Raw genomic sequence first — 17,361 nt, forward strand, 5'->3', positions numbered from 1 at the left:
GTGGCTTACTGTACTAAGACAGTGATATTAAAATACCAAATTCTGTACACATCATATTAATAAACCATACTATGTATAAAAAAATCAGATGAGCCCAGAATATGAACGCAACGCGTTTATTTACACTTTAAGCATTTTCTTACCATAGAAAACCGTTATAAGAAAAGGTTTAACGTGGCTTACTGTACTAAGACAGTGATATTAAAGGACCAAACTCTGTATAATAAACCATAATATGTATAAAAAATCAGATGACCCGAGAGTATGAACGCAACGCATTTAATTACATGTTAAGCATTTTCTTACCATAGAAAACCATTATAAGAAAAGGCTAACTGTGGCTTACTGTACTAAGACAGTGATATTAAAGGACCAAACTCTGTACACATCATATTAATAAACCATACTATGTATTAAAAATAAGATGAGCCCAGAATATGAACGCAATGCATTTAATTACACGTTAAGCATTTTCTTACCATAGAAAACCGTTATACGAAAAGGCTAACCGTGGCTTACTGTACTAAGACAGTGATATTAAAAGACCAAACTCAGTACACATCATATTAATAAACCATACTATGTATTAAAAATCAGATGAGCCCAGAATATGAACGCAATGCGTTTAATTACACGTTAAGCATTTTCTTACCATAGAAAACCGTTATAAGAAAAGGTTTAACGTGGCTTACTGTACTAAGACAGTGATATTAAAGGACCAAACTCAGTATACATCATATTAATAAATCATACTATGTATAAAAAAATCAGATGAGCCCAGAATATGAACGCAACGCGTTTATTTACACTTTAAGCATTTTCTTACCATAGAAAACCGTTATAAGAAAAGGCTTAACATGGCTTACTGTACTAAGACAGTGATATTAAAGGACCAAACTCAGTATACATCATATTAATAAACCATACTATGTATAAAAAATCAGATGAAACCAGAATATGAACGCAAGGCATTTAATTACATGTTAAGCATTATCTTACCATAGAAAACCATTATAAGAAAAGGCTAACTGTGGCTTACTGTACTAAGACAGTGATATTAAAAGACCAAAATCAGTACACATCATATTAATAAACCATACTATGTATTAAAAATCAGATGAAACCAGAATATGAACGCAAGGCATTTAATTACACGTTAAGCATTTTCTTACCATAGAAAACCGTTATACGAAAAGGCTAACCGTGGCTTACTGTACTAAGACAGTGATATTAAAAGACCAAACTCAGTACACATCATATTAATAAACCATACTATGTATTAAAAATCAGATGAGCCCAGAATATGAACGCAATGCGTTTAATTACACGTTAAGCATTTTCTTACCATAGAAAACCGTTATAAGAAAAGGTTTAACGTGGCTTACTGTACTAAGACAGTGATATTAAAGGACCAAACTCAGTATACATCATATTAATAAATCATACTATGTATAAAAAAATCAGATGAGCCCAGAATATGAACGCAACGCGTTTATTTACACTTTAAGCATTTTCTTACCATAGAAAACCGTTATAAGAAAAGGCTTAACATGGCTTACTGTACTAAGACAGTGATATTAAAGGACCAAACTCAGTATACATCATATTAATAAACCATACTATGTATAAAAAATCAGATGAAACCAGAATATGAACGCAAGGCATTTAATTACATGTTAAGCATTTTCTTACCATAGAAAACCATTATAAGAAAAGGCTAACTGTGGCTTACTGTACTAAGACAGTGATATTAAAAGACCAAAATCAGTACACATCATATTAATAAACCATACTATGTATTAAAAATCAGATGAAACCAGAATATGAACGCAATGCATTTAATTACACTTTAAGCATTTTCTTACCATAGAAAACCGATATAAGAAAAGGCTAACCGTGGCTTACTGTACTAAGACAGTGATATTAAAAGACCAAACTCAGTACACATCATAATAATAAACCATACTATGTATAAAAAATCAGATGAGCCCAGAATATGAACGCAACGCGTTTATTTACACGTTAAGCATTTTCTTACCATAGAAAACCGTTATAAGAAAAGGTTTAACGTGGCTTACTGTACTAAGACAGTGATATTAAAATACCAAATTCTGTACACATCATATTAATAAACCATACTATGTATAAAAAAATCAGATGAGCCCAGAATATGAACGCAACGCGTTTATTTACACTTTAAGCATTTTCTTACCATAGAAAACCGTTATAAGAAAAGGTTTAACGTGGCTTACTGTACTAAGACAGTGATATTAAAGGACCAAACTCTGTATAATAAACCATAATATGTATAAAAAATCAGATGACCCCAGAGTATGAACGCAACGCATTTAATTACATGTTAAGCATTTTCTTACCATAGAAAACCATTATAAGAAAAGGCTAACTGTGGCTTACTGTACTAAGACAGTGATATTAAAGGACCAAACTCTGTACACATCATATTAATAAACCATACTATGTATTAAAAATCAGATGAGCCCAGAATATGAACACAACGCGTTTAATTACACGTTAAGCATTTTCTTACCATAGAAAACCGTTATACGAAAAGGCTAACCGTGGCTTACTGTACTAAGACAGTGATATTAAAAGACCAAACTCAGTACACATCATATTAATAAACCATACTATGTATTAAAAATCAGATGAGCCCAGAATATGAACGCAACGCATTTAATTACACGTTAAGCATTTTCTTACCATAGAAAACCGTTATACGAAAAGGTTTAACGTGGCTTACTGTACTAAGACAGTGATATTAAAGGACCAAACTCTGTACACATCATAATAATAAACCATACTATGTATAAAAAATCAGATGAGCCCAGAATATGAACACAACGCGTTTAATTACACGTTAAGCATTTTCTTACCATAGAAAACCGTTATAAGAAAAGGCTTAACATGGCTTACTGTACTAAGACAGTGATATTAAAAGACCAAACTCAGTACACATCATATTAATAAACCATACTATGTATTAAAAATCAGATGAGACCAGAATATGAACGCAATGCGTTTAATTACACGTTAAGCATTTTCTTACCATAGAAAACCGTTATAAGAAAAGGTTTAACGTGGCTTACTGTACTAAGACAGTGATATTAAAGGACCAAACTCAGTATACATCATATTAATAAACCATACTATGTATAAAAAAATCAGATGAGCCCAGAATATGAACGCAACGCGTTTATTTACACTTTAAGCATTTTCTTACCATAGAAAACCGTTATAAGAAAAGGCTTAACATGGCTTACTGTACTAAGACAGTGATATTAAAGGACCAAACTCAGTATACATCATATTAATAAACCATACTATGTATAAAAAATCAGATGAAACCAGAATATGAACGCAAGGCATTTAATTACATGTTAAGCATTTTCTTACCATAGAAAACCATTATAAGAAAAGGCTAACCGTGGCTTACTGTACTAAGACAGTGATATTAAAATACCAAAATCAGTATACATCATATTAATAAACCATACTATGTATAAAAAATCAGATGAGCCCAGAATATGAACGCAACGCGTTTATTTACACGTTAAGCATTTTCTTACCATAGAAAACTGTTATACGAAAAGGCTAACCGTGGCTTACTGTACTAAGACAGTGATATTAAAAGACCAAACTCAGTACACATCATATTAATAAACCATACTATGTATTAAAAATCAGATGAGACCAGAATATGAACGCAATGCGTTTAATTACACGTTAAGCATTTTCTTACCATAGAAAACCGTTATAAGAAAAGGTTTAACGTGGCTTACTGTACTAAGACAGTGATATTAAAGGACCAAACTCAGTATACATCATATTAATAAACCATACTATGTATAAAAAAATCAGATGAGCCCAGAATATGAACGCAACGCGTTTAATTACACGTTAAGCATTTTCTTACCATAGAAAACCGTTATAAGAAAACGCTTAACGTGGCTTACTGTACGAAGACAGTGATATTAAAGGACCAAACTCAGTACACATCATATTAATAAACCATACTATGTTTAAAAAATCAGATGAGCCCAGAATATGAACGCAACGCCTTTATTTACACGTTAAGCATTTTCTTACCATAGAAAACCGTTATACGAAAAGGCTAACTGTGGCTTACTGTACTAAGACAGTGATATTAAAGGACCAAACTCTGTATACTTTATATTAATAAACCATATTATGTATTAAAAATCAGATGAGCCCAGAATATGAACGCAATGCATTTAATTACACGTTAAGCATTTTCTTACCATAGAAAACCGTTATACGAAAAGGTTTAACGTGGCTTACTGTACTAAGACAGTGATATTAAAAGACCAAACTCTGTATACTTTATATTAATAAACCATACTATGTAATAAAAATCAGATGAGCCCAGAATATGAACGCAATGCATTTATTTACACGTTAAGCATTTTCTTACCATAGAAAACCGTTATAAGAAAAGGTTTAACGTGGCTTACTGTACTAATGCTGCGTTCACACCAAACGCGAATATGCGTCAAAATTCGCGCCTGCCGCGTCTGGTTATTCGCGTGACCACTTTGTGTTCATTCGCGCGTCAAGAGCGGAATTGACGCGCGTAAAAAAAAAAGTTTGAAGCGAAATTTACGCGCGTCACGCGCGTCAAGAGGCGAAAGTCAGTTTCGAGACCCGCTGGCGGCCATCTTTTTACAAGATGTCTGATGAGCGATCATTTACCGAGAGAGTCACCGCACTGTATTTACTCTGGAGAGCAGAACAGCGGCGTAGGGATCATCGTCGCCGTATTTGGGTCCACCAGACCCTTCGGAGGCGAACCCAGTTTGGCGAATTTCACCATTTGCTCCAGGAGCTGCGGCTGGATGACGGCCGGTTTCAGCGGTACTTCCGCCTGTCCCGCGCCCAGTTTGATGACCTGCTGTCCCGCATCGGAGCGAGGATCACCCTCCAGGACACCAACTACAGGCGCTCTATCCCAGCTGCGGAGCGCCTGTCCATCTGTCTTCGGTTAGTAAATGTATATGCTATTTTAAATACAGTATTTGCTATGCTATCAATATTTTTTTTAAACTGTGGTACGGATACCACTGTTGGCGCTCTTTCTAGTGATAGCGTAAGTTACTCCGTTAACTGCTATAACCTAACGTTAAGTTAGACATCAACCTAGAAATTAAAATATTATATTGGCAGACGTGATACTGTCGTGTCTCTGTAATACAGTGATCTTTCTAGTGATACTGAGTTAGCTATAACCTAGACATCAACCTAGAAATTAAAATTCTATTGGCAGACGTGATACTGTCGTGTCTCTGTATAAACACAGTGATCTTTCTAGTGATACTGAGTTAGCTATAACCTAGACATTAACCTAGAAAGTGTCATGATTCTCTGTATAAACACAGTGATCTTACTAGTGATACTGAGTTAGCTATAACCTAGACATTAACCTAGAAATTAAAATATTCAGTGTCATGTTTCTCTGTATAAACACAGTGATTATTGGCATTTTAATATACCATAAACCATTTAATAGTATACCTGTTGATTGTATAGTTGAATATGTAACTACAAGTGTACTTTTAATAATATTTATAAAAATGTTTTCTAGGTTTCTTGCCACTGGGGACTCGTTCAGGACGATAGCGTCCAGCTACAGGGTTGGTGTCTCCACAGTATGCCAGATCGTCGCCCAGGTAGTGACTGCCATCTGGGACTGCCTTGTGGAGGACTACATGGCTGTGCCCACCACCGATGACTGGAGGTCCATCGCAGAGGGATTCCAGGAGCGATGGAACTTCCCTCTGTGCGTTGGAGCGGTGGATGGGAAGCATGTGGTGATGAAGGCACCCCCAAACTCAGGATCCCAGTTCCACAACTACAAGGGAACGTTCTCCATCGTTCTGCTTGCAGTTGTGGATGCGAAGTATCGCTTCCGGGTGATCGATGTTGGGGGGTACGGCAGGACCAGTGACGGTGGGATTCTGGCGAACTCCGCCTTTGGACAGGCTCTCCAGGCTGGCACACTTCACCTGCCTCCTGACCAGCATATACCTGGTGCTGAAGACAGAGGACCCCAGCCCCATGTCTTCGTGGCTGATGAGGCGTTCCCGCTGCGGAGGAACCTCATGCGGCCCTTCCCTGGACGCAGCCTTCCTCCGGAGAGACGTGTCTTCAATTACCGTCTCTCCAGAGCCAGGCTGGTGGTGGAGAACGCCTTTGGCATCCTCTCCTTACAATGGAGGATGTACCGGCGGCTCATCGAGGTCCACCCTGAAGTTGCGGAGAAGTGTGTGAAGGCGACGTGTCTTCTCCACAATTTCATGAGGTGTTCGGAGGGGAGAGAGGCACCTGCTGTGAGGGGCGCGGGACAAGCTGGAGAGGAGCCGCTGCCAGGTCTGGGTCGGGTTGCGGCAAACAACTCCTCCAGAGAGGCAGTCCGAGTGAGGGATGCCTTCATGGCACACTTCTCGGCGGAGGGAGCGGTAGCATGGCAGCCGACAGAGTAGTGTTTGAAGTCCTCCTCATGACTTCCCCACAACGGCTCTTTTAAGAGCCACCCACAAACCTATAAAGAGCATGACTATCTTAAAAGAGTTTTACCTCCATTATTTATATATTATATATATATATATATATATATATATATATATATATACACACACACACACACATGTGTATATATATATTTTTTTTATTTTTATTAAATGCAATATGTTGATTATTGGTTTGTATGTTGTTTTGTTCTACCTCCTCTCTGTTTTGCAGGTCATGTCTGGTCTATCTGTCTGCTCTACTCCTGCTGGCCCAGTTCCAGGCTGTCAGGTCCACCACAACATGCACATTTAATAATTTTAGACCCTGAGTCAATAACTTTTTCAACGGTTTTCCACGATAATAATTCTATAGGTCTGTGCCATTTCTTTGTTCAGGTTATTACTGTAAAATCTGTGATTTATTTTTGTTTTGCTGATAAATGGAGCCAGCCTCCCAAAGTATTTAACCTGTCCTGTGATTTCTTTGTTTTCCTCACACAACACTGTCCAGACACACTAAAGTATACACACTATTATAATTATTATTGTTCTGTTATTATAGTGTAGTAGACACACTACACTATAGTGTATAGTGACAGTATAGTGTAGTAGACACACTACACTATAATAAAGTTTCATATAATTAAGATTTAGATATGGAATAAATAGCATTCAATACAAAATGAATGTGTCATATATTAAAATCAAGTTATGATGTGTTGATGATGTATATGTTGTGCATTAGAACCACACTAGGCATTGTCATATTTCAAAATAATTTATTCAGGCCAAACATAAAATAATTTGATTATAAATAAAAATATAAACTTAAAAAAAATACTATATGTACAAACTATTTACATAGAGACAGAAATAAAAAGGACCTCGCTTGGAAGGTGGAAAAGCCTCAGGGAACAAAGGAGAAGAGGAAGGAGGGCATTCTGCGTTTCCTGCAGAGCCTGCGGCCTCTATTTATTTAATTAATTTATTTAATTATTTAGTTCCAAATTTAGCACAACGGTGCTGTTTTCCATCGCCAATTTATAAATTTGAAATTTAACCATTTCTTTTGTTTGAGGCGGCATGCTCTGCAGAAAAGGCAGAAGGCTGAGGAGGAAGTGCTCGTCAGCAGACGGTGGTGGTGGTAGTGGTGGAGGTGGAGCTGGAGGACGCCTCAGGAGCTCGAGCAGCGTCTGCTCCACCTCCGACGTACCATCACGCGGCCGCCGAGTGCCTCTCCTCCTCTGTTGGCCTGTGAAATCAAAAATACAACACACAGTGCAATGAGAAGACAGAAAGATGATAATTGAAATAACACAATTGTCTAGATATTGGGAGAATAATATCTGTGCCTGTGTGAGTGACACAGCCAGTGCTTAAATACAAGTGTGAAATTATTTTGAACTTGCTTTAACATTTTACATAAAGTTATACTTCAGACATATAAACATCAGGAACATAAACATGCAAATGAACAGTAATTAAAAAGCATGCAGATGATTGGTTGCATACATTGCAATAGAATTTAGTCTGCATTTACAAATACAATGATTATTAGTGAATGTTAAAGCTATGAGTGTATACTGTACTGATGTTTTCTGCACGTGACATGTTCACACACCTGTGGGTGCAGCAGCAGGGAGCGAAGGACCAGGGACTGAGGAGACAGGAGAAGCGGCAGGGGATCTCAGATCAGCCTCTTCATCAGTAGGCTCTGTCAAGACAATATTACATGTTAATAGTCATAGAGAGATTACATTATACTCTTCATCTGTAAACAATGACAGCACATGCCTTGTAAACTGGCTTAATTGAAAACTCACCTGTTTCCGTATCCCCTACTTCCGCCTCTCCCTCTCCCTGGTCCCTGGGGTGGTTGTACTCAATGACCTGGGCCTTGACCCCCCCCATGTTACTGGTGGTCTCCCGTGGGGTAACGAAGGGGTCGAGGAATCCCAGGATCAGTGAGTACTTCCACTTCTTCACCGACCCTGCTGCTGACCCACTCCTCTTATCCATCTCCTTCCTCCTCTCCTTCAGGTACGTGTCCCTGAGGCTCTTCCATTTTTTCCTGCACATGTCCTCTGAATAAACACATTATCTTGTTTAGCGAAAAGTAGCTGTAGATTAGGGGGAAAATAGTTTTAAAAAACGGCGGGAAGGCCGTTGTACATGACTCAAAAGTGAAATGTGTAACTTATTTACAACTTACCAGGTTGCCCAATCTCCTCACCGACACTCTTCCAAGCGAGGTCCTTTTTATTTCTGTCTCTGTATATATACGAAGTCGTGTCGTACAACTCCGGCCGACTGCTCACAGCTAAAATTATACGTTCCTCCATTTTGAATGAATGACTCTGGGCGGGCCTGCCGCCACAACATCAAGCAGGCTCCTGATTGGTTAACGCGGCGCGAATTTGACGCAGAAGTTCAGATTTTTCAACTCGGGCGGCAGACGCGAATTCGCGTCAAACGCGTGAATGCACAAAAAGCACAATTCGCGCTTAACGCGCGTATCGCACCAAACGCGCCAAACGCTCAATTCGCGTCATTCGCGCGAACTAGACGCGCGAATGAGGCGAATTCGCGTCTACCGCGCCGCGCCAAACGCCTCATTTGCGCCACAAGAACTCCAGACGCGCGTAAACGCGCCTTACCATTGACTTAACATTGAAATCACTCGCGCCTGACGCATATTCGCGCTTGGTGTGAACGCAGCATAAGACAGTGATATTAAAAGACCAAACTCAGTACACATCATGTTAATAAACCATACTATGTATTAAAAATCAGATGAGCCCAGAATATGAACGCAACGCATTTAATTACACGTTAAGCATTTTCTTACCATAGAAAACCGTTATACGAAAAGGTTTAACGTGGCTTACTGTACTAAGACAGTGATATTAAAGGACCAAACTCTGTACACATCATAATAATAAACCATACTATGTATAAAAAATCAGATGAGCCCAGAATATGAACACAACGCGTTTAATTACACGTTAAGCATTTTCTTACCATAGAAAACCGTTATAAGAAAAGGCTTAACATGGCTTACTGTACTAAGACAGTGATATTAAAGGACCAAACTCAGTATACATCATATTAATAAACCATACTATGTATTAAAAATCAGATGAAACCAGAATATGAACGCAACGCATTTAATTACATGTTAAGCATTTTCTTACCATAGAAAACCGTTATAAGAAAAGGCTAAACGTTGCTTACTGTACTAAGACAGTGATATTAAAAGACCAAAATCAGTACACATCATATTAATAAACCATACTATGTATTAAAAATCAGATGAAACCAGAATATGAACACAACGCATTTAATTACATGTTAAGCATTTTCTTACCATAGAAAACCGCTATAAGAAAAGGCTAAACGTTGCTTACTGTACTAAGACAGTGATATTAAAGGACCAAATTCTGTACACATCATATTAATAAACCATACTATGTATAAAAAATCAGATGAGCCCAGAATATGAACGCAACGCATTTAATTACATGTTAAGCATTTTCTTACCATAGAAAACCATTATAAGAAAAGGCTAACTGTGGCTTACTGTACTAAGACAGTGATAATAAAAGATCGAACTCTGTACACATAATATTAATAAACCATACTATGTATAAAAAATCAGATGAGCCCAGAATATGAACGCAACGCATTTAATTACACGTTAAGCATTTTCTTACCATAGAAAACCGTTATACGAAAAGGCTAACCGTGGCTTACTGTACTAAGACAGTGATATTAAAAGACCAAACTCTGTATACATTATATTAATAAACCATACTATGTATTAAAAATCAGATGAGCCCAGAATATGAACGCAACACATTTAATTACATGTTAAGCATTTTCTTACCATAGAAAACCATTATAAGAAAAGGCTAATTGTGGCTTACTGTACTAAGACAGTGATAATAAAGGATCGAACTCTGTACACATAATATTAATAAACCATACTATGTATAAAAAATCAGATGAGCCCAGAATATGAACGCAACGCATTTAATTACACGTTAAGCATTTTCTTACCATAGAAAACCGTTATAAGAAAAGGCTTAACATGGCTTACTGTACTAAGACAGTGATATTAAAATACCAAACTCTGTATACATTATATTAATAAACCATACTATGTATTAAAAATCAGATAAGACCAGAGTATGAACGCAATGCGTTTAATTACACGTTAAGCATTTTCTTACCATAGAAAACCATTATAAGATAAGGCTAACCGTGGCTTACTGTACTAAGACAGTGCTATTTAAAGGATCAAACTCTGTACACATCATATTAATAAACCGTACTATGTATAAAAAATCACATGAGCCCAGAATATGAACGCAGCACGTTTAATTACACATTAGGCATTTTCTTACCATAGAAAACCATTATAAGAAAATGCTGTGGAGTAAAAAAATAAAAAATAAATCCCTTTTTTAAACACGCCCCCTTTAAAGCACACGTTTGCCTACAACCAATCACAACTCTTTATTTTTGAATCGTGGCCACAAAGCTGTGGCCACTGGTCCAAGAAGCCAGAAAGACGGGTAAAAGGGCATTCTCAAAGGAAGGATACGCTTTGATCGATAACCGGAGAGCGGACCCAAATTGAACACTTGTTTTGCCATCATTTGAATGGCTGTCAAAAATTCAGATGAGCCCAGAGTATGAACGCAACGCGTTTAATTACACGTTAAGCATTTTCTTACCATAGAAAACCGTTATACAAAAAGGCTTGATGTGGCTTACTGTACTAAGACAGTGATATTAAAAGACCAAATTCAGTACACATCATATTAATAAACCATACTATGTATAAAAAACACCAGAACACCAGTCTGTGGTCGATCTGTAAGCAAGCGTCAGTGCCTTGAACTTGATATGTTCAAATGTTGTCCTTTATTTCTTTAAGTACTAGGGGGTTGAAAGATAATATAAAATGTAAGGCTATTTTTCTTTTCTGTAAGGAGCAAAGGGCTAATTGTGTTTTTTTGCAAGAAACCCATTCATCTGAGGCTGACACAAAATTTTGGAAATTGCAATGGGGGAGACTATCTTTTTCAGTCATGGAACGTCACACTCGGCAGGAGTTATGATTTTGTTAAATAGATTTCCTGGGAAAATGATTGACCATAAAAGTGACCCTACTGGCTATTGGATAATGGTCGCAACAGAAATGAATGGTATAAACTACATTTTATTATGTGTGTATGGTTATAACAAAAGAGCACAGAACAAAAATCTCTTCTCGTCCTTAGGTAAATTCTTAGAAGAATGGAAAATGCTTTTTTCAACGGATAGAATAATAATTGGGGGAGATTTTAACCTGGCCCCTGATCTTTGGTTAGACCGCCTACCATTAAAGAGACACTGTCACACATTTGATGAAACAATAGTTGAATTGATCACAAAGGCCAATCTAATAGATTATTGGAGAATGAAAAACCCAACCAGAAAACAATTTACCTGGTTTAACTCATCTAATAATGGCCAGTACTCAAGATTGGATTATTGGTTAATCTCAGGCCACATTTACACATAGCCGGGTATTTAGAGAAACGAATATTTCTCCCCCTCCGTTTTCAATAATAACATCGTGCACACAACCCGCATAAATACGCCGTCGAGCGCCTTTATAACTATGCTAAACCTATGGGCGGCAGTGTAGGGAGAAGGATAAAGCCATGCAAGCCAATCAGAATCCTCAGAATCGACAAGAGAGAACCTAAAACCCCGTTTCTCCCAGTTGACACGACAACATATAACCGGCGTTTTCAGAAATCTCCACTTTGGCCGGAGTTTTTAGAAATGATCGTTTTCTGGGATAAAAACGGCGTTTTCGTGTAAATTACAGGCCAAAACGCAGAGAAATATCTGCGTTTTCCCATCGTGTAAACGGGGCCTCAGACAATCTAGTTAATGGGGTAAATAGATGTGAAATCTCAGCATCACCCCTAACTGATCATTGTGTAATATTTTTGACCCTTTCTCCTGGTGGAAGAGAGAATAACATAAACCCCATATGGAAATTTAATAATACCCTCTTGGAAGATACTGAGTTTTGAAGTTAATGAATTTAAACAACTGGTTAAAGAAGTAGGTGAATTGGAAATGTGTTTTCTGAGTAAATGGGAATGGTTCAAGTTCAAAGTTAAACAGATAGCTATTAGGAAATGTAAGCAATCATCAACACTTAAAAAGATAAGACAAAGGGACATCATTAGTCACATTAATACCTTGTGCTGTAAAGATGATTTGACACTGGAAGAGCAGACTGAATTAAACGATTTACAGTCCCATCTTGATAATATATATCTAGAAAAGGCCAAGGGAGCATTTATTCGTTCAAGGGCTCGTTGGATAGAAGAAGGGGAAAAAAAACTCTTCTTATTTTTTTAGTCTGGAAAAACAAAGACAGATGAAGAAAAATATTCAGAAGTTAAATATCAATGATGTTATTGTTGAAAATCAAGAAGTAAACGAAAAAATCAAAGCTTTTTATAGTAATTTGTATAAATCCCTCTTTTGTAAAGAAGATTGTTGTTTTTTCTTAAATAGGATTCAGGGGGTTAAAAAGACAATGGATGATAACTTTAAACAATCTATGGAAGATGAGCTAAGAATTGAGGAACTAGACTTGGCAGTTCGACAGATGTCTAAGGGGAAATCACCTGGAATAGATGGAATAACTGTGGAGTTTTTATGTTTCTTTTGGAGTGATATCAGGGAAATGCTCTGTAATGCCTATTTAGATTGTATCTCAAAAGGCAATCTTTCTCCCACTATGAAACATGGTCTCATCACTCTAATTCCCAAACCTAACAAAGATAATCTGTTATTGGATAATTGGAGACCAATTACCTAGTTATGTACTGATTATAAATTATTGGCACTTGTCTATGCTAATCGTCTGAATGAGGGATTATCACATATTATTTATGAGTGTCAATCTGCTTTCATGAGAGGTAGAAATATACACAATCATACCAGATTGCTTCTAGACATGCTTGACTATCGAGATCTCATTGATACTGATGCCTTTATTTTATTTCTCAATTTTTATAAGGCATTTGACACTGTTGAACATGCTTTTTTATTTGAAGTCTTAGGTTTTTTAGGTTTTGGGAATCATTTTTGTAAAATAATTAAGATGTTTTATACTGACATATATAGTTCTGTGTCCCTGAATCCTGGTATGACTCCTAGGTTTGAGGTGCTCCGAGGTATTAGACAAGGGTGCCCGATTTCTCCCAAACTGTTTATTCTAGCCACCCAATCACTTATTATGCTCATAAATCACAACCCCGATTTGCATGGGATCTTAATATTTGATAAGGAATTTAAAATTAGTCAATTTGCAGATGACGCAGCAATCCTTTTAAAGAATAAATTCATGGTTGATGTTGCCCTTGATTCAGTCTCGATTTTCTCTAAAGCTTCAGGATTAACCCTCAATGTCAAAAAATGTGAGCTACTTCCCATTCACTCATCAGAGGATTCCATCATCTCTTCAATCGAGGTTAAATCTGAAGTGAAATATCTAGGAATAGTTTTATCTAAAAATGCTATCAGAAGGGAAGATGTTAATTTTTCTAACCGATTAATAGATATGAAGAAATCTTTGAGTCGCTGGCTTACCAGAGACCTCACTATCTTTGGTAGAGTTACTCTATCTAAAGCAGAAGGTATTTCCAAAGTAATTTATCCATGTCACTCCCTGTATGTTTCTTCCAGTAACATTAAGAAAGCCAACTCAATTATTTTCCAATTCCTGTGGAAAAATAAAACCCACTATATAAGGAAATCTCAGCTCGTTAAAGAGTATGATAAGGGTGGTATCAAAGCCTTGGACTTTGAATCAATGTTTGGGACCTTTAAGATTAACTGGTTGAAAATCGTCCACGATCAAATATTGTGATATCGCACACCCCCATGTGTCCCACTGTTATTTCTGCACACAGTTGGTACTCAACCAGAATAATACTTTTGCGGACGCGGTTCCCCAGCGGTGGCAAATTGGGTTTTTGCTGCCCTTAACCGCTAAGTGGCGCTGTAATCACAGACTTTGAAAAGTGTCAGTTTATCCTCTCTATGGCGTAATCTGCCGCGGCTCATTGAGGGCTGAGGTAGCAGATAAATTCAAGTTAAACACTTGAGTATACTATAATAGCCTACTTGTCTTTTACTTCGTGTTATTTTAATTTGTTAGTAGATTTAATAACTGACATAACAGTGAAATAAATTAAAAGAAATGATCGTAAAATGAAAACATTGTCAGGACTTGCTAACCGATGTTAGTCGGCAGCATATGTGTTTTAGGATTAATTAAGAATTAAATAAGGCTTACAGTAGGTTGTTATTATTAGCATACTTTTCTTTAATAAATAATTAAAACATTTCAACATAAACATTGCAATAGAAAAATGTCACATCAATGAGGCTTTGCATAAGGATAAGAGGATTAGCTCATGTTCAAACATGTGGCGCTACAAGCGAATCAAGTTGAATCTCATCTTTATCATATTCATAACTTTATTTAAATTTTTTTATTAGTATTTAACAAGACAACACATAATGATACATTCAATTAAAAGTATTAAATTACAGATTGTCTCAATTTAAACCCTTCAAGAACCCTCCCACCCCCAAAAAAAAAAAAATAATTAAAAATAATAATAAAAAAAAAATAGAGAAAAAAAAAAAAAATAGATTAAAATAAACATTCCTCTCTCTAGTAATGGTCTTTCCTCTTTCCAGTAACAGTCAATTATTGTGTATTAGCATTAGTGTCCGGAGAACACAGTAAACCTTTTATGTAGTCTAGAACAGGTTCCCAGGTCGTCTGAAAAGTTTTAAGGGATCCTGAAAACAAAAATCTTAACTTCTCAAGCTTTATACAGCTGAAAACTTCTTGGATCCACCTGTCGTGCGATGGGGGAGTCACATGTTTCCATTTGAGAAGAATAGCTCGTCTAGCTAATACCGAAGTAAAGGCAATAACCTGGCGAGATGAGATAGTCAGGTCAGGTCTCGAAGGAATGCCAAAAAGAGCAGTCAAGGGGTTGGGGTCCAACTCTATGTTAAGAGCATTATTAAGTGTATCAAAAACATTGGACCAAAAGTTTGTCATCCGAGGACAGCTCCAGAACATATGAAGATGATCGGCAGGAGACTGCTTGCAACGATGACAAGCATCACTCATATCTGGGAAAAATTTTGCCAATCTGGCATTAGTCAGATGAGCTCGGTGGAGCACCTTACATTGCAATAAGCCATGTCTGGCACATATGGAAGAGCGATGAACTAATCTTAGAATTTCATCCCATTGATCATCGGTAATAGAAACACCCAGGTCATTCTCCCACAACTCTCTCAGAGAAACAGTAGGGTCTACATTAAGTGTACTTATTAAGTTGTAAATAACTGAAATTAGATGTTTCTGACCTGCGCCTAAAGTGAGAAAATTATCAAGAGGGCATTCAGGCGGACGGTTGGGAAAGTGGGGAAACAGCTTCTGAACAAAGTGTCTAATCTGAAAGAAACGAAACAAATGACTATTGGGTAGATTGTACTTAGCAGACAAAGACGGAAAGGATGCAAACACCCCATCTTCATACAAATCATTCAGCTCGACAAGTCCGTTAGTTGACCAGATTCGAAAAGCAGGGTCAGAGCAAGATGGGGAAAAAAGATGATTATTTAAGATAGGTGTGTGAATAGAAGTTCTTTGTAAACCAAAATGTTTCCTAAACTGGACCCAAATTTTGATAGTGTTAGTGACAATTGGATTAGTTGATATTTTACTAATAGCTAAGGGAAGTTGAGAACAAATAACAGAATACAAAGTGCCTTTCGTTGAGACAATCTCTGAATGGACCCAAGGGGGGCATTTATCAGTGTGGACAGAATTGTTCCAATAAAGGATCTTATTAATATTACAAGCCCAGTAATATTGTTGAAAGTTGGGAAGTGCAAGTCCTCCTTTAGCTTTGGGGAGCTGAAGAACTGATTTCTTGAGTCGCGCCGGTTTGTTTCCCCAGATAAATGAACGCAAAATACCATCAAATTTAGTAAAAAAAGACTTGTTAATGCAAATTGGAATATGCTGAAAAAGATAAAGGAATTTGGGTAAAATAACCATTTTAACTAGATTAATGCGGCCCACAAGAGACAAAGGAAGTGAAGTCCATCTAGACATGTCTAACTTCGTTTTATCGACCAGCGGTTGAACATTCTTCTCAAATAGTTGATTAAACGAATTTGTGAAAGAAACGCCTAAGTATTTAAATCCACCTGAAGCTATCTTAAAGGGAAAAAGAGAGTATGAGATCTTACTGGCCTCAGGGTTGACAAAAAATAGCTCGCTTTTTTGCAAATTTATCTTGTAGCCAGAGACACAGCTGAATTTGTCTAGAATGTCTAAAATTACCGGCAAGGAGGAGACAGGGTTAGAAATATACAATAAAAGGTCATCAGCATAGAGAGAAAGTTTATGAACTAAACCATAACGCGATATTCCCTCAAAACCATTATGGCTACGAAGCCAAATAGCTAGAGGCTCTATAGCGAGGTTAAAAAGTAAAGGGGAGAGGGGGCAGCCCTGACGTGTCCCGCGTTGGAGAGAAAAAAGGGGTGAATGCAAGCCATTAGTGTGTACAGAAGCAACCGGTGATGAATAAAGAAGTTGAATCCAAGAAATAAAGTTAGAGTCAAACCCGAACTTCTCTAAAATAAAAAATAAATAAACCCATTCAACTCTGTCGAATGCCTTCTCGGCATCTAAAGA

At 37.1% G+C, this 17,361-nt stretch overlaps 2 protein-coding genes across 2 annotated transcripts; one reads left to right on the forward strand and one right to left on the reverse strand.

The window, feature by feature from the left end:
- Positions 1-4,501: 4,501 nt before the first annotated feature.
- LOC306997441 (uncharacterized protein) lies at positions 4,502-6,518 on the forward strand (the record flags this gene model as incomplete). The annotated part of the gene is made up of 2 exons (XM_079610746.1): positions 4,502-5,019; positions 5,621-6,518. Exons 1-2 carry the CDS (start codon positions 4,709-4,711, stop codon positions 6,516-6,518), a joined length of 1,209 nt encoding a protein of 402 aa, XP_079466872.1. The 5' UTR covers positions 4,502-4,708.
- A 672-nt stretch (positions 6,519-7,190) lies between these two features.
- On the reverse strand, positions 7,191-9,163 carry LOC306997429 (uncharacterized protein). Its single transcript, XM_079610737.1, has 4 exons — positions 8,758-9,163; positions 8,369-8,629; positions 8,167-8,259; positions 7,191-7,797 (listed from the first exon to the last, which is right to left on the reverse strand). The coding sequence occupies exons 1-4, from the start codon at positions 8,885-8,887 to the stop codon at positions 7,535-7,537; spliced, it is 747 nt and encodes a 248-aa protein (XP_079466863.1). The 5' UTR covers positions 8,888-9,163; the 3' UTR covers positions 7,191-7,534.
- Positions 9,164-17,361: the final 8,198 nt, after the last annotated feature.

The sequence above is a fragment of the Phoxinus phoxinus genome (genome assembly GCF_949152265.1).
Source record: "Phoxinus phoxinus genome assembly, chromosome: 4".
Classification (NCBI taxonomy): Eukaryota; Metazoa; Chordata; class Actinopteri; order Cypriniformes; family Leuciscidae; genus Phoxinus; species Phoxinus phoxinus.

Coding starts and splice junctions, on each gene's coding strand:
- LOC306997429 (XM_079610737.1), bottom strand. CDS start 8,887: ATGGAGGAACGTATAATTTTAGCTGTGAGCAGTCGGCCGGAGTTGTAC. Junction 8,260..8,368: donor AGTAGGGGATACGGAAACAG/GTGAGTTTTCAA, acceptor TTGTCTTGACAG/AGCCTACTGATGAAGAGGCT. Junction 7,798..8,166: donor CCCTGCTGCTGCACCCACAG/GTGTGTGAACAT, acceptor TTGATTTCACAG/GCCAACAGAGGAGGAGAGGC.